Here is an 18,459-nt window from a genome sequence, read left to right as displayed (position 1 = left end):
CTTTTCCTTGTGGAATCAGATGGTAGCCTGATTTACTAGAGTCTGGGTTTGGAGATGGCTTTGCCCCAGATGTGTGCCTTTCTACTGTAAAATCTACTGACAAGCCAGGAGGTGGTGGTGCATGCCTTTAATCCCACGTGCTGAGGCAGAGGCAGGAGGATTTCTGAGTTTGAGGCCAGCTTGGTCTACAAAGTGAGTTCCAGGACAGCCAGGGCTACACAGTGAAACCCTGTCTTGAAAAACCAAACAAAACCAAAAACAAAACAAACAAACAAACCCAACAAAACAAAACAAAATTAAAAAAAAAGAATCTACTGACAATATCGGGTCCCAGATTCCTCAGTCATTGATACAGGGGATTTCTCAAGCTAAACAGGTGCCTAAGAGAATCAGCCTAGGTTTGAAGTTGGGTGGTAGGTGTATATTGCCAGGAGTACTCATGGAAGGACAGAGAACCCATGTTTAGAGTGAATTACCTACTTCTAGTAGTAATTAAACCAGATTAGAAGACAGTCATGGAAAACCCCTGTCTCTGATATATGGGCTTCTGTGGCTTGGATTTGGACTGTAGAGCCCCATGAAACCTTGCATGGAGAGCTCACAGTGAGACAGCCATGATGGCTGATAGACCATTCATCTATTTGGCTGAAGGACTGCAAAAAGCCACATTCCTGTTATAAGAAATGTGGTACCACATCTGGGACTGGCACTAAAATTTGGAAGACCTATACAGGGCCCTCATGATGAGCTCTGTGGTTGTTGATTTGATTGAATCTGGAGTTAACTAATATCCAGGCATCTGGGTATGCTTATGATAGATTTTATTTTCTTAATTAAACAATTTAAAGTTGGAAGATGTACTGGCTAGTTTTGTGTCAACTTGGGAAGTGTTTTCTGAGAGCACAGAGGCTGTGTTCCAGAGATAGCCAAGGTTGTACCTTGTGCTGTGGCTGGACTTAGTAATGTGTAAGAATTACCCAGGTGGTACTGGTTTTAAAGGCATAAAGAGGTCATGCAGAGCAGCTGAGGCTTGGCACTGTGAGAGGCCATGGAAGGTCAATGGTGAAGGTGCAGCTTCAGTTGTAATTGATGGCCCAGGACTAAAGGGGTCATGCAGTGTTTTGTAGATGCCAGTACCATGAGATGACCACCAAGAACAGCAGCAGCAGTGGAGTACAGGCATCTGGAGTCTAGAAGACAAGCTGTGTGCTACAAAGGACAGGGCTGGAGAAGTGACCCAAGCCCTTGGAGGAGCCCAGAAGATCGTGAGTTGGATCCCAGACATTGGACAGTTGGAGTTTAGTTTTTGCTTTTGATTGTGACTGTGCCCTGATGTTTTTCCCTCTTGAAGGAAGTGTTTGAGTGGAGCCCACAGTTAAGAGACTTTTAATTGTAAAAAGACTTTGGATTTTAAAAGAGATTGGATATTTTAAGGAGATTGAAATTTTAAGAATATGTAGACTGTGGGACTTTTAAAGTTATTTAGATCTTGGGGATGAATAAGAATGTAAAGGTTGAGGCTTACTAGTGATGTGTTTGTGTGTCAAGTTGACAAGGGGTCAATTGTACTGGCTGGTTTTGTGTCAACTTGACACAGGCTGGAGTTATCACAGAGAAAGGAGCTTCAGTTGGGGAAATGCCTCCATGAGATCTATTTGTAGGGCATTTTCTCAATTAGTGATCAAGGGGGAAAGGCCCCCTGTGGGTGGGACCATCTCTGGGCTGGTAGTCTTGGGTTCTATAAGAGAGTAGGCAGAGCAATCCAGGGGAGGCAAGCCAGTAAGGAACATCCCTCCATGGCCTCTGCATCAGCTCCTGCTTCCTGACCTGCTTGAGTTCCAGTCCTGACTTCCTTTGGTGATGAACAGCAATGTGGAATTGTAAGCTGAATAAACCCTTTCCTCCCCAATTTGCTTCTTAGTCATGCTGTTTTGTCCAGGAATAGAAACCCTGACTAAGACAGAAGACCCACTTTTAATTCAGAACTTTTGGGATGGGAAGAACCACCTTCAATCTGGGCCACACCTTCTGTTGGCGACCTATATAAAGGACATGGAAGAGTTTAGCTTACTCTCATTGCCTGCCTGTTCCTGATCTTGTTGGCAAGTTCATTCTTTCACTGGCATGAGAGCCTACTTCTTGGGGATTCTGGTGTATACCGAAGACCATTTGAGCTATCCAGCTTTGTGAACTGAACAACTACTTTATTCTTGGATCTTCTATTGGTAGACAGCCATTAGCCATTCTAATACATCCCCTTTTATATGTACACACACACACACACTCGTTCTAAAATGACTGTTCTTCTAGACAACCCTGACTAATACAAATTTGGTAGCAGATGTTGTTCTAGAACAACAGAAGTATAAAAATGATTATTTTAAGAATATGGAATAGGTTTTTCAATTTGCCAACACCTACAGTAACTGGAGCCTTTCCTAAAAGCCTGGAGAGTACAGAAAACCCATGTGGTAAACAATTGTTTCAACACATACGGAGACAAATGCATTTGATTATCCTGATTCACTAATTGTGAGAGGCAACAGATTTGGTGACTTTGTATAAAACTTGTGATGATTTGTGGGAAAGGAAGGAAAATGATGGTACTGGTCAGTTTTTCCTAACATCTCTGGATAAATCAATAAAGAAAATGAGTGAGCTCCATGGTAAAACTAACCAGCCAGTAGCATCTCAGAATACGGTGAAAGGCCACAGTAAACTCACGGATAATAATCAACATATTCAGATTTATATAAACAGCACAAAGGTTCTTCAGCGTGCCCTGGAAGAGAATCTTGTCTTCAGCAGCCACAGAGCTAAAGTTGTGGAAAATCAAATAGAGCCCTTATTATAAGTTTGGCTGAATATCAGTGAAAATTCAAATCCCAGCCTTAGAAGGTGTTGGATGTTAACATAATGGCATTAAAAAAGATGTCAAAGGTTTTCAACAGATGGCCTACTGAAAAGGAGCTGGATATGACTGATATCCCCTGGCTTAGTATCAGTGGAGGATATTTAAGGCTCAGGGAAATTGCAACACTAGAGTAGGTATGTATAAAACTTAATCCTCCACACTGGGAAGACCCAGAAGACATGCTCTTCACTAATAATATAAGATGCAAAAGTGTGAGAGGAGTAGCAACACATCTGAGGGGCTTTGTTGTCACCCCTTTCCTTGTGCCAGACCTGAGGGTTGGAAACATGGCTGAGCAGTTGGGTGAATTAAATATGATGGGTTATATTGAGCTCCAAAGTGGCAGGGGCAAGGTGAAAGCACTGAGTCACTTATAGGTAAGGTACTTTCATTCACCAAGACTGGCCTGGCTACATTTACTGCTGAATGACAGATCTGCAAACAGCAGAGACAAACACTGAGCCCAAGATATGGCACCATTCCCTGGGATGACCAGCTAGCAGCTTGGTAACAGATTGATTACATTGGACCTCTTACTCCATGGAAAAGACAATGCTTGGCCCTTACTAGAATAGATACTTATTTTGGTCATGAATTTGCCTTTTCTATGTGTAATGCTTCTGCCCCAAACCATTATTCGTCCACTCACAGAATACCTGATTGACCATATTGGCATTCCACACAGCATTGCTTCTGACCCAAGAACTCACTTCACAGCCAGAGACATGTGACAGTGGAGCCATGGTCATAGAATTCACTGGTCTTACATTGTTTCTACCATCCTGAAGCAGCTGACCTGGTAGAAAGATGGAGTGGCCTTTTGAAGACACAATAATTATAGTGCCCACTAGCATCCTGGATGGCTGGAACAGGGCTTTCCAGAAGGTGGTATATGCTTTGACTCCTCATCCAATATATGGTACTGATTTTCCCTAGCCAAGACCCCACATGTTCAGGAATCAAAGGATAGAAAAGAGAATAGTGCCACCCACTATCAGCCCTATTGATCCACTAGGAAAATTTTTTGCTTCCTGTTCTCATGGCCTTAAGTTCTGCTGGCCTAGTTTTGATTCCAGAGTGTCAAGCACCCCTGCCAGGAGACACACGAAGCATTCAACTGAACTGGAAGCTCAAACTTCCCATGACCACTTTGGCCTTCTGATACCTCTAAGCCAACAAGCTAAGAAAAGAATAACAGTGTTGGGAGGGGGGGGCTGATCTGGATTGCCACGGAGAATTGAATTGACTCTCCACAATGGAGGCAAGAAAATTTATGTCTCAAGCACAGAAGACCCTTTAGTGCATTTCTTGGTGCTACTATGTCCTGTGATTAAAGTCGATGAGAAGCTTCAACGGCCTCTGGGAAGGATAGCAAAATGCCGAGACTCAACAGGGATGAAGGTACTGGTCACTCCTCCAGGACAAGAGCCAAGACCTACTGAGATTCTTCCAGAAGTTGGAAGAGATATAGAGTTTGTAGTAGAGGCAAGTGGGTATAAGCACCAGCTAAGGCCACAGGACCAGTTGGAGAAATGAGGATTATAATTGACATTAGTGCTTCTGCCTTATTTTGCTATAAATATGTTTGTACAGATATTTATGTTTTCTTTACTCAATTTCTTCATCATGCAATATAACATCAGTTAAGAGAATCTCAGTGGTTATTATGTTTAAGTTTGAGATACTGAAAGAAGCCACCTATTCCATATTTATAATGTGTTTGTGGTTGGGTGAGGTAAAGTTACATCAGGCTACTATGATCTGGTTAAATATGTCTTTGCAATTGCATATGGGGTAGTTATCTCAGGTGTAAATATGATGTGATTATTGTTTTCACTTGGAAACTCATCATGGCATGAGGAGAAATGATTATGTGTCAAGTTGACAAGGGTGGACTTGTGATGTCTATTCTTGGTTGTTAATTTGACTAAGCCACTGGGTACTATGAGGGTTTGGGTGTTTTGTTTGTTTGATTTGGTTTGGTTTTTTGTTTGTTTGTTTGTTTTGCCTTAATTAAATCACTTGAAGTGGGAAGACCCACTCTTAATCCAGATCTCCTGAGGTGGGAAGACCTACCTTTAATCTGGGCCACACTTCTGCTGGCAGCCTATATAAAGGACATGGAAGAAGGAAGCTTTTGTTCTTTGCCTGCTTGCTCTTATATCCAGCCTCATGGACTGAACTATTGGAGTGTGTGTGTGTGTGTGTATTCATTCTATAAATTCTGTTCCACTAGAGACCCCAAGTAGTACAGCACTCTTAGAAAATCTGGATTCTAGTTTGTCAAAACATTCACCAGTGGGTGTTGAGGGAAACAGAGACACATTTCCCCCTCTGTCACATTCCATTGCCTGAGGAGTTCCACCAATCCTTTAGGGGCTTTCAGCTCTGGGTAAACTGAGATTTGTAACATTAAAGCAGGAAATAATTTCAAGACTAGTCAGTATGAAACAGAGTTGGAGGTTTGAATAAAAATATTATATAAACTTAAGTGTGAGGGTACTCAGAAAGACATAGCCAAGTGTAGGTATAGGCTTCCCAAAGGGAGACTATCAATTTCCTTATTAGACACAGGAAGCTTGCTGCTGTCAAGACACAGCCTAAATAGTTGCTAAGAAACCTTTCCCAATTTCTTCTCTTTCTTATTAAGTGAGATTATAGGGTAGCTTTAAAGCTGCCCTGGATGGAATCACAATCTGTTAAGAAAACAAAAACAAAAAAGAGCTTTCTAAGATCACTTGGTTTAGTGCATATTCTTTCCCTTAAATGGGGTCCCTGATAAACTTGCTAGAAGATTGTGGGTCTATAGCCTGGAAGGGAGAGAGGCTGTGCACACTGATTTGCTTGAACTGTTGTAACTTTGGGGCAGACAGGCTTCACTGAGACTCCAGCGGAAAGATCTCCTTTTCCCTCACATCCCTATAATTTCCCTGCTTTTATTTCCTGCCTCACCTTGAGTCACCTGACTATCACAATGCATGGTAACTACTAGAGCCAGGCACACTGAGGGACACTGGTGTCCTGGAGCTGCTCACCTGTGCCTCTGGGGTGTTGCGTGTACTCTGTGTGACTACAACAGTACGCACAGCGGATACCTAAGTTCCCCAGGTCTTTATCTATCATCTGTCCCATGGATCCGTGGGAAGTCACTTATAAATCACATTGCCAAACATGAAATTAGTAAGAGTCTTAGGATTAGGGAAGCCGTACACCCGAGCATCACACATGGGTCACCACATAGGACACTTGCCCATGCAATCATGAGATCATAGTTATAGACTTGAGCCTAAAGTCCCTGTACAGCTGCTGCATGCTATTCCTTACCAGATTTCATAGGATTCTCTAGAGGGTTTGATAGAATGGATAAATAATAAGGGGGATTTATTAGACTGTCTTATGTGATGCAATCTGGTTAGTCTGACATTGGCTGTCTTCATGTCAAAGAGGCTAGGAACCTCAGTTCATGAGGCTGGATGGATCGCTCATCCCAGTTGGGTGACAAAAGCCTAGGATTCCTGGATAGTTATTCCTGGATTCTGCTATCAGTGCAAGTGGCAGCAAGGTAGACAAACTGGACAGTAAGATGTGAGTGGGCCTAGTGAACTTGTCAGAATGACAGGAAGACCACACGAAGCCATCCAGGGACAAGGCAAAGGGTTGGATTCTGAGACTTCCTTTTTTCTAGCTACTGCCTGAAGATAGTACCCACATTTAGGGTGTTTCTCCACACTTTTAATAACCTAATCAAGAAAGTCTCAGAGGTTAACCTGGGGTTCACTTCTTGGTTGATTCTATATCCAATCAAGTTGGCAACCAACATTAAGCACCAAGCCAGAGAGCCATGTCAGGACCGTTGAGAAGGTATCCTGTTACAGAGATGGGGCTGAGCAAGCCATGGGGAGCAAGCCAGTAAGCAGCACCCCTTCGTGGCTTCTGCATCAGCTCTGCCTCCAGGTTCCTGCCCTGTTTCAATTTCTGTTCTGGCTTCCTTCAGTGATGAACAGTGCTGTGGAGGTATTAGCTGAAAAAACCCTTTCCTCTCCAACTTGCTATTTGGTCATGGTGTTTCCTCGAAGCAATAGAAATCCTAACTACAGAAGACACTTCCCAGGTTTCTTTTGGTCATGGCAATTTGTCACACCAGTAGAAACTAAAACAGGGATGCATGGGGGTAGCGTTGTCAGAGAGAGAATTATCAGTATGATTCTAACAAATCAAATGCAGGTAAGGGAGAGCCCATTGTCCTGGAGTCCTCCACTGGCCAGGATCTGGTGACTGTGTGAAGGAGATAAGCAGGCTCCATGGTACCTGCTGGCACTGGGCATGGGGAGCCATGCAGGTTTATCTCTCCAGGCAGTAAGCTGTGCTAATTGCTTTGGAAGCGAGGCCCTTTCCTGGGCAGCAGCATATGCCACATGAATTGTCTGAAGCAAAGATAAAAAGGCACCCTACTCTTCCTTTATTAACATTTAATAATACGACAGGGCTGTCGCTAATTGCGACCATCTATTTATTTTAATTTAGAAAAAGCATGGGGACTGGCCAACTTATGTCCACAATTGTTGAGCAGTTCCCAGCCTGGCAATTTAGAACCATCTATTCTGCTTTAGCTAGGCTCCTGAGGACCCTTGGGGGATTGTGGGTCAGTGAAATTAACCATGTTTGTATTTACTTAAAGTAACCTGGCCACTGAAGGGCAGGGTGTTACTTTCCTATGTATATTGTATTATAAAGCTGCAAATCAGGTTTTTGGCAACATTTCAAGTGTGTGTGTGTGTGTGTGTGTGTGAGCGTGTGTCTGCTAATGTTTTTATCTTCCTTATCTGCTCTCCCTTTAAGACAGGGTCTCTTCCTAAAACCTGTAGCTCACCAAGTGACTTGACTAGCTGGCTCATGAGCTCCTGAGAGACTCCTGTCTCTGCTTCCCTGTATTCTAGCTGAACTCAGGTTCTCATGCTTGTGATACAAGGATGTTAAGAAATAAGTTACCTCCATAGCCACTGACTTTCTGGCTTTCTTTTTTTAAACTTTAAATATTGATAATAAGCTTCCCCAATTCATCCTGGCTTTCCCTCTATTTGTGCAAGATTTGGAAACCTTTAAAGAACTCTAAATTAAGCTTCCACAGAACATGTGTGTGGAAGGATGCTTGTAGCCATGGCATGGTTGTGAGAACAGCTAGAGAATGTGGAAACAGGCTGGCAGCATCCTAAAGCTGGAAACTGATGATTGGATTTCACAGAACCTTAGCTCGCTACAAATCACTTCTTCCTCTGAGCATCCTCAGTAGGGTGCTGAATGGGTCCTAGATAAGTCACTCTGGCAGCTCATGGATAAACACCCTTGAGGAGTCCTGGTAGGCGTCAGACAGGGAAGTGAGTCTCACAAAGATAATGAAAAGCCAGGTCAGATTGACTTCACCAACGTGGATCAGACTTTGGGGAGTCTACTGCCAGGCAGCTCATTGTCAACATATACAAAACAGTGCAATTTGGGAAAATGTTTTCGGGCAAGCGTAAGTCCAATTCTACATGTAAATAAAGCTTACAGTGTGACAACATAGAAACTTGTTTACAAAGTACATGGGATTGAGAGAGTGGGTCCTATAGCCAAAAGAATCTAGTGTGGTATATGACTAATGGCATAGAAGTCAGCATGCCATAAAGTAGCTGTGACATCTTCTCTAAGAACGGGTCATGGTCTAGAGGTGGAAGAGTCTGAAATGATCATACCAAGGAATGAGGGTGAGGTCTGTCCTTTCAGATAACAAAAGGTCACCAGGTTCCTAACCACCTCCACTCTCAGCTTTGCTGGTGTTTATTTTATCTCTTCCACTGAGGAGACATCACTGTGTGATTAATATTGCTGGTACTCTTAGTACTTCCTGTGAGTACAAATACCTTGTGCGCTCTACACACCCTGGCTTTTCTAGGGACAGCAGCTCTGTTGCACTGTGATGTGATGGTCACTTCCTATCACAGTCCACTAGACACAGTCTTTTAGAGATTCTGAAATGAAAACAGTCTCACATTGCTTTCTTGTACCATAGTTCTCTTTGGTGAGTCATTCACTAGCCTAGCCCTTCTGAGTATTAAGTGGTCAAGCCCTGTTGTCATGTCCCAGTCTTTTCCCCTCCACCATGGACTTCTCTCCTTGGCTGTTTGCTTCATCCATATGAGTACTATTCCTGCAATGGCCAGGTGGCTGGTGGAACCCAGGTTTCTTTCCTCCTTGACTTCCCAGCAGCCTTACTGAGTGAGAGCCCTCTTCTGCATTACAGTAAATGTCCTGAGCCAATGCCCTTGTGTGACAGTGGGCGGTGCTCATAAATGAACCCATTTCTTGTTCTAGGATGCTATACTAGTCAGTTTAATAGTCAGCTGGAGATGACCTAGAACCATCTGGGAGGAGAGTCTTACTAAGGGATCATCTAGATCAGACTTGCATGTGGGCATATCTGTGTGGGATTGTCTTGATTGTTAACTGATATAGGAAGACCCAGCCCACTGTGAGTAGCACTATTCCCTAGGCAGAGGATCCTGATCAGTGCAAGATAGGAGAAAGCAGATAAACAAGCAAGGAAGGAAGCTCATGACTGTGGATGTGATATGACTAGCTGCTTGGGTTCCTGCCTGGGTTTCCCCTCAGTGGTGGACTGTAACCTGGAATTGTCAGGCGAAGAAACCTCCACTAAGTTGCTCTTTTGTTAGGATATTTTATCACACCAAACAGAAATGAAACTAGGACATAAAATGAAAATGTTGTCTCATTCAAACCACATAAAATGTGCTGGTATAAGAGAGTCAGAAGAAAAAAAAAGGGGCCTGGGTCCCATCCATATCATTAAGTGGTCTCTTGTGGAACAGAACCAATAGAAGGAATGGGGATTTGTTAGACTGGCTTAAGGGATGTAGTCTGAGCAATCCAACAATAGCTGTTTTCACACTACAGAGGCTGAGAGTCAGGTAAGAACTCATCCCATGAGTCTAGGTAGCTTGGCAGTCCCATGGTACCTCTGGGGGCTTAGGGGAGCCATGGAGAGGCACTGGCCTCAGTCTAGGTTAGAAGCCTGGGAAGCTTGAGGAACTGGGAAAGGAATTGAGAAGGCAAGCAGGGAGGAGGAGGCAAAGCTTTCCCTTGGACCTCCTTGTACCTGGGCTGTCACCAGAAGTCGCCTCCCACAGTTCAAGTGGATCTTCCCACTTCAAATAACCTGACCAAGAAAATCCCTCATGGGTATGACCAGCAGCTTATCTCTTAGTGCATTCCACATCCAGTCAACTTGACATCCAAGACTGATCATCATACTACATTAGGCTTAGCCTCACCATCCGTCATTGATAGGATGAGCCAAAATGGCTACTCTGACTCTCTTATCTTCAGGTTAGCACTGATCTGTGCAACCCTCTGTAATGATGGCAGTGTTCTTTCATGAGTGCTGATGATGAGGTAGTCTGTAGCCACAAGGGGGTAATGAGCACTTGAGAATGTGCAGTGAGCTATAGAGGAGCAGGGTTTTAATGGTGGGTAATTTTAATTCAGCTTAAATGTCAGGAGCTATAGGCTGCCCATGGCTACCAAAGTGGGTAGAGCAGCAATCAGTGGAATTGCATCCTGGGAACTAGTTTCCTGGAAGGCACCTCTGTGTACAGTGGTGGGGCTGACAGTTAAATGCAGCTCTAGGAGCAATGAGTGGATCTGTTTATGTTAACGAAAGAAGGGTATAATACGGAACGGGGGAGAGAAGAAAGAAACAGAGAATCCTGTATCTATGGATATGCACTACTATATGTATCTATATATGTATACTATATGTATCTATATGTATGCACTACTTGGAAGATCTCTCAGAGGAAATATTTTTTTCTACTAATGTATGAATCATATTTATGACAGGAAAAAAAAAAAACTAACCAAAATGAACTGACCTTGTTACATAGAACACCTGAGCCCACCTATGTTCTGTGTTTGTTCCTTTTGACTTTCATGTCCAACAATAAGAGCAGCCCTTGCCTTAAGCAGCATGTGACACATAGCTGCACATGGATCAAGGGAAGAATGAAATGGTAACCATGCGGTAGAACCGGGTGACTGGGCACTGCTGGACATGTGATGCTATGACACCAGGTGGCCTCATAAAGTGGAGCCTAACCATAATGATACAGCCCAGCGGCCAGTTCAGGGTCAGCTTCTTGGTACAGAGCGTGGGGAATGTACCGCAGTGGGAGGGTGCTTGCCTAGCATGTGCAAGCCTAGAATCCATCCTCAGCACAGACCCTCAAAACAAATAAAAGTCCAGTCCAGGCTCAAGCATGCTGTGTGGCACTTGGCTCCTCATGGGCCATACTTCTTTGAAGGATTCCATAGTTACTTTCTTATAAGGCTGAGGCTGGACTTCTGGACAGAACAAGAATAAACAGAAGAGACTCTGGGCTGCTACCAAAGAGGTTCCTTCCCTTTCTTACCATTCCCTGAAGTTCTTCTGTGTTTCTAGTCTTCTCTACTTTGCCATGAGTACAGTTTTATGATAAGATCTGTGTAATCCTTGCATTTTCGACATAACTAACGGAACAATTACTATCTGTACCTGCTGTGTGATAAACCCAGGAGATAGAGTCCTGCTTATCTTGAAGAACTAATCAGTTTTAGTGGAAGTAGAGTTTAATTAGTTGTTTATCAGGAGTGCTGAAGGCATAATAGATCTGAGTGTATAGGGTATCAACTTGAGGTTGCAAACTGAGCTGGTTAACAGAGATGCTGGGGAAAAGCTGCTTATTAAATTGTTCCTACAGCTTGTTCAGGTGCTTATTCACACAACCCGGGACCACCTGCCTATGGGTGGCACCATCCACAATGGGCGTGTCTCACCTTATACACACTTGAGATACCTGGAAAGAGGAAACCTTAATTGAGAAAATGCCTCCATTAGAACGGCCTGTGGACATGTCTGAGTCTAGGGGACATTCTTGACTAATAATTGGTACTGTAGGGTCCAGCCCACCGTGGGTGGTGCCACCCCTAGGCAGGTGGTCCAGGGTTGTTAGAAAGCATCTAAATAAGTCTTAGGAACAACACAGTGAGTAGCCTTCCTCCAGAATCCCTGCTTCAGGACCCTGCCTTGAGCTCCTGCCCTGCCTTCTTTCAGTGATGGTTTTTGATCTGGGAGTTGAAGGATGAAATAAAGTAGCACAGTTGTGTTCTGGTCAGAGAAATATATTCAGACACAGTGGAGGCCCTGTGGACTGGTCTGAAAAGCAAATGGCCCGAGGAAGCCTCGTAAGATAAGAAGGGGTGGCATCAGCACTGACCCCAAGAAGCAGTTGGGAGTATGCCAGAAGAGCTGGGGAATGAACTGATAGTAGGTTCCATGAAGAGGAGACACTTACAGAGTTAGAATGGATTTTTCTGCATTCTTGTTTCAGCACTTCAGGGAGCATTTGGACAAACTTTTTGCCAAAGGGATTGGAATGCTGGATATCGCACTGAACGAGGCCTTCAACATACTGAGCGATGTAAGTACACCTTCTACCCACTTTTCTCAGATGCAGCCCTCGATGGGGTTTGTAGAAAGATGAGGTTAGTGGTACTTTCTGACCTGGGGTGCTCTGAGAGGAACAGGCACAGACTGGGATTCCACCACATTTGGATCAGGGTGTGAGCTCTGCAGAGCAACGCTGTTGTCATTTTGCATGTGAGCAAATGGAGGGTCAGGGTGGTGAGTCCCTCAGCAATGCACAACTGGAGGGTCAGGGTGGTAAGTCCCTCAGCAGTGCACAACTGGAGGGTCAGGGTGGTGGGTCCCTCAGCAATGCACATCTGGAGGGTCAGGGTGGTGGGTCCCTCAGCAGTGCACAGCTGGAGGGTCAGGGTGGTGGGTCCCTCAGCAATGCACAACTGGAGGGTCAGGGTGGTGGGTCCCTCAGCAGTGCACAGCTAGAGGGTCAGGGTGGTGGGTCCCTCAGCAGTGCACAGCTGGAGGGTCAGGGTGGTGGGTCCCTCAGCAGTGCACAGCTGGGGGGTCAGGGTGGTGGGTCCCTCAGCAGTGCACAGCTGGAGGGTCAGGGTGGTGGGTCCCTCAGCAGTGCACAGCTGGAGGGTCAGGGTGGTGGGTCCCTCAGCAGTGCACAGCTGGAGGGTCAGGGTGGTGGGTCCCTCAGCAGTGCACAGCTGGAGGGTCAGGGTGGTAGGTCCCTCAGCAGTGCACATCTGGAGGGTCAGGGTGGTGGGTCCCTCAGCAGTGCACATCTGGAAGGTCAGGGTGGTGGGTCCCTCAGCAGTGCACAACTGGAGGGTCAGGGTGGTGGGACCCTCAGCAGTGCACAGCTGGAGGGTCAGGGTGGTGAGTCCCTCAGCAATGCACAGCTGGAGGGTCAGGGTGATGGGTCCCTCAGCAATGCACAGCTGGAGGGTCAGGGTGGTGCGTCCCTCAGCAGTGTGGGAGATAATTAATCTGGATCCCAAGCTTGGGCTTTCCATGATTCTGCTTTGTCATTCAGTGAAATCCCAGCCTAAATTTGGGTTTTCCATACATTGTCACACTGGCTCTTGAGTCAAGGGTTGTCACAACACCTAGAGTTTCTTTTATCAATGACATGCCTGGACACAAATCAAGCCATTTTGGTCTCAATCCAGAGACAGTCTTTTCCTCCTGGGGAGGAAACGGAAAAACAGGGAAGAAGGTGTCTACTCAGCTTCTCCACTATAGACCCAAAGCTCGCAACTCTTGACTACGGGTGATTAGAGTGCATGCAAGAGTTCATATTCTGAAGCTAGGATGATGCACCAGGGAAGTGTTTAATAGCATCTACAAAGCCTTGGGTTTGAAGACAAGTAGTATGTAAACTGTACATGGGGGCAGACACCTATACAACTATAATCTTAGCAGCTGGGCAGTGGAGGCAGATGAATCAGAAGTTCAAGGTCATTTTCAGCTACATAGTGAGTTCAATGCCAACTTCAGCTCCAGGAGTCAGTCTCTTTTGCTCTGTCCCTCTGTCCCTCTGTCCATCTGTCTGTCTCTCTCCCTTTCCCTCTCCCTTCTTCCTCCCCTCCTCCCTGCACCCCCCCGCCCCCCGACACACTTCATGTTTAGAGAACACATCTCTGTGAATAGCATGGTAATAACTTAAGACTTGGGCAGGGGGCAAGCTGCCCCTTCACATCAGTTCGGAACCAGACAGGAGACTTCCCAGAGCTCGGAGCTCTCAATCTCTGAAGTCCTGCATTTCTTGGTCTCTAATACTGAAAGACTTGTCATGATTTAGACATTCAGTATTTTTACCTCAGTAACTACTCTGAGCTGCAAGTGCCTGCTGGACGTCTTCCCCGCAGCTCATCCTTGCTTTCCTGTTGTAGTGGTAGAGGGGGTGGGTCGGGGGACTGTTACATACTTGGGTTTGTGGCCCTAGGTTGGCTGAGTGGGGAACCAGTGTGTGATGCTAAATAATAGATTCTCAGCCTCAGTCATGTTTTCTCACCTAGGAAGGCAGATGTGTGGTATTTCCTGGAGACACGTACAGAAATGCCTATTCATCCTACACAGGGCACGTGCAACTCAGAGAAAGCATTTCACCTAGGTCCAACTTGCTGAACATTTTTATATTATGATTGTTACTTCTAGCTACACAACATGACTCAAGGGAGGTACAGGACCAAGAATTCCTATCGCCACATGAGAACTATGTCCCCCAGTGAGTTCCCATTACCTTTCCAGACTTGGCTGTCAGTGCATTATCCTGTTTCTTTCGTTGCTAGGGCTCCAGACTAAGTTATTCTATGTGTCACTGAAGTAGCAGATGGATAAGGCCCGCCTGGAAGAAACTTAAGAATATGCCTAATAAAAGGAGAGGTACTCAGGCAAGGGGTGAGACATACTGTGAAGAATCTAAATGAGATCATTTCTTAGCCCCAGGATATACCAGATAGGATTATAGTTGATAAGATAAAGCAAGAGTTGTAAAAGAAGTTAGGGTATTTACTTTTAAAAAAATCTTCTGGTCTTATTTATGACATGTCCAGAAAGTATCTAGGATAAGAGTAAATCCATACTTGACTTTCCTATCGGCTTGGGCCTGAAGTATGGTTCATTGCTATTTTATTAGCCTTATTAGAAAATATTATTACATAAAGTCCCTAGTAGCTCACTATCAGCACCTTCATGGTGATTCTCATTGGCTGTGATAATGCTTGACTTGCAGCTAGTGAGCAGCTTCACCTAGACTTAGTCTCAGGGGCTCCTTCTTCTTCCACATCTATAACCCCCAGCCTTCCTAGCCTGTCTCAAAGCAGCTCTCTCTTCCTGTCTGAGACTCACCTCTTGCATGGCCTTTCATCCATCCCTTCTCCTGTTTTCTTTGTTTGTAGCATTTGTATTTATTTATTTATTTTTCCCTCCATTCAGCAGTTTTGTTTTCAAATGTTTCCAAGCCAGTGTTAAGATAAATGCTGATTCTCCAAGATCTTCAACATAGGGTTGTGTGCAAGTTGGGGATCCACCTTGATTCTGGAGATTTGCAATGTACTCACATCTGTATTTTCACTTCATTTCAAAACTTAGGTACATTTTTGCAAGAAAGTCCACAATACTTGTAAAAATTAAAAGCTGGGAGAAATCCTGGACGGTAGTGGCATTTCAAAACCATGTGTTTATTTCAGTACTCAAACTGTCAGGTTTGGGAATACTTTATATTATAAACTTAATAGTAACATCTTATAATCTGGGTCCACTAAGCATAATACCCTTTATAGCCTCCAAAATATTGTGTGTACACTGTCAAGAGATCACCAAGACCTAGAGAAACAACTATGTGGGTGGCTTTTCCCCACCTCAAATCCTTGCTAATAATTTATCACACTCATGTAAATATGTAAGTATATATGTATTATTTAAGTATGCATGTATGCATAATTGTGTATTTATGAAGGCCAGAGTACAACTTGTGGGAGTCTTTTCTCTCCTTCCACCATGTGGGTTCCCAGGATTGAACTCCATTAGACTTGGAAGCAAATACCTTTTATCCACTGTGCCATCTGATTGGCTTCTAGTATTTTAAACAGTGAAACTTTCTACCTATCGAAATGGCTGATATTTACCTGTTGAAACTCTATGGAGTCTGGGACTACTCATCAATCCTAGGCAGCAGGAAACAACCCTAATGACGGCTGCCAAATGTCTATGCTGGAAAGGGACTAGCAGTTGGCACTGTATTCCTCTGAGTGCACATTCATCTTATAGAGAGACATTTCCACCCCATCTCTCACCATTGGGCTTTTTAAACAGCTAAATTCTTAGACAAACACAGAGATGCTTAATCTTCCATGAAAATGAGGCTTTATCTATTTTCCACTTCATCAATGTGGCCTTTAAGTAATAAAATTCTCTTTCTGTGGGTTCTGTCTGCTTCTGCAAGCCTATGTAAAATTAAGGAGCTGTTCTACACACACACACATACACATGATTCCCATGCACACGCTCATTGAGATTGTGACTGGCTGGAGCTTAAAATGGCTCAGAGGTTGCAATAATTAAATGGAATTTATTCTGTCTTGCAATTACCAACATTTCATTTTTGATATTTGCTCAGATGACTTAAAGGCTCATGGCCATTGATACTCATGGCTTTGAAAGAACATTCAAATAAACTTCTAAGCCCTCTCCAGTTATTGATCTCTACTCCATTCATTAGACTCCACAAAGAACACAGAACCAGTTTGCTATAGTAGTTAACATCTACCTTGTCATGTGACAACTGCAATTATCTTTTTTGGCGATGAATGTGATCTTTGCTGTGATTACCTTTAAATTTTTTTTTCTTAGCCAATTAAATAAAATTCAGTGACATTTCAAAGACTGTTAATCACAACCAAATGCTCTAAATGTCAGGATGCATTGAAAGTTTCACTGCTAACTGATGAATCAGGGAGCTAATTGTAGTTCATCATCAGGCCTGTGCCATTGTTATTATTATGGAAAACACTTTCATCACTCTCCCTATTCAATGAAAAAAAAGTTCTAGACAAATATGAAGAGAAGAGATATTACTCATCAAAGCATTTGAATTTAATTGCGTTCCTCAAAAATCCTCTAAGTCCACATTGCTTCAGAGGATATGCAAGGGGCTCTGCCTGAGAGGAAAGCACAGTCTTTGTTAATAAATAGCTCCTGGGGCCTCGATTTTTAATCCACAGTCCTCAGATACCCCCATTCCTCTCCCCCTTTCCCCCTTTGTTGGGAATGTTTCTTCTAAGATGGTTTTGAATTAGTTCCCAGAATAGCCCCAGTCCCTGCTCTCTGAAGTCTCTGTGCCCTGAAGCAGGCATGGATTTTATTCTGAAGCTTGCTGTGGAGTTTTCAAAGACTGGGAGAAGGGGGTGGAATGTAGCCTCCCTTCCATCACCTCAACAAACAACATCTCCAGAAGGCCAGGTTTGAAGTCTGTGCTTTCTTACTGAAGTAAAGAAGAAAGACACTACCCTGAGAGAATCTCAGTGTTGTCTCAGTGAGAAGGACAAGGCAGTTTGGGAGGCTGAAAAGAGCCTCTTTGGTTGACCTATGGTAAGAGCTGGAGGGCAGGAGTGAGTTCAAAACTGGGAGGCCATGTCTTGGATCAGTAAGTCAGAGACACTGAAACCCATGTTTACTCTTATTGCTTTCTTAAGAATGGTCTTTATCAACAACCCTCTTCCGGTCAGAAAAGCACCGGGGCAGCTGGGGCGCAGGGTCTGCTGACACTCGCCAGCTACCCACAACACCCGCCACAGGATCTTAAGACTTCTGGTGAGTGGAGCACAGCTTCTGCTCCAATCCAATTGCGCGGGACCTGAGACTGCATTAGTTAGGGAAGCAGAAACCGGCCTGAGTAGGACCACAGGCCTCATCCGGCCGGATAGCGCCTGGGTAGCGGGAGCACAGGGTTGCCTGACACCCGCCAGCTACCCACGACCCCCGCCGCAGGATTTTGGGACTGCTGGTGAGTGGAACACAGCTTCTGCTCCAATCCAATTGCGCGGGACCTGAGACTGCATTAGTTAGGGAAGCAGAAACCGGCCTGAGTAGGGCCACAGGCCTCATCCGGCCGGATCAGCTCCGGGGTAGCGGGAGCGCAGGGTTGCCTGACACCCGCCAGCTACCCACGACCCCCGCCGCAGGATTTAGAGACTGCTGGTGAGTGGAACACAGCTTCTGCTCCAATCTTTAAACAGTGACAACGATAATAACAACTAACCCCAGAGATTACCAGATGGCGAAAGGTAAACGTAATAATCTTACTAACAGAAACCAAGACCACTCACCATCATCAGAACCCAGCACCCCCACTTCGCCCAGTCCAGGGCACCCCAACACACCGGAAAAGCTAGACACGGATTTAAAAGCATATCTCCTGATGATGATAGAGGACTTCAAGAAGGACTTTAATAACACACTTAAAGAAATGCAGGAGAACACTGCTAAACAGGCAGAAGACAATAAAGAGGAAGCACAAAAATCCCTTAAAGAATTGCAGGAGAACACTGCTAAAGAGTTACAAATCCTTAAAGAAAAACAC

At 44.6% G+C, this 18,459-nt stretch overlaps 1 protein-coding gene across 2 annotated transcripts in view; it reads left to right on the top strand.

Moving 5' to 3' along the window:
* The window catches only part of Cacna2d3 (calcium voltage-gated channel auxiliary subunit alpha2delta 3), an 857,083-nt gene that overhangs the window by 416,897 nt on the left and 421,727 nt on the right, over positions 1-18,459 (top strand). For both annotated transcript variants that reach the window (XM_085828480.1, XM_085828479.1), the window contains exon 10: positions 12,337-12,426. In XM_085828480.1, the coding sequence (XP_085684606.1) occupies positions 12,337-12,426 (90 nt within the window). The remainder of the gene's footprint in view (positions 1-12,336; positions 12,427-18,459) is intronic.

This window comes from Mus caroli, unplaced genomic scaffold, assembly GCF_978045245.1.
Source record: "Mus caroli unplaced genomic scaffold, Mus_caroli_1 scaffold_12, whole genome shotgun sequence".
Taxonomy (NCBI): domain Eukaryota; kingdom Metazoa; phylum Chordata; class Mammalia; order Rodentia; family Muridae; genus Mus; species Mus caroli.
This window is presented reverse-complemented; position numbering and strand designations above follow the sequence as displayed.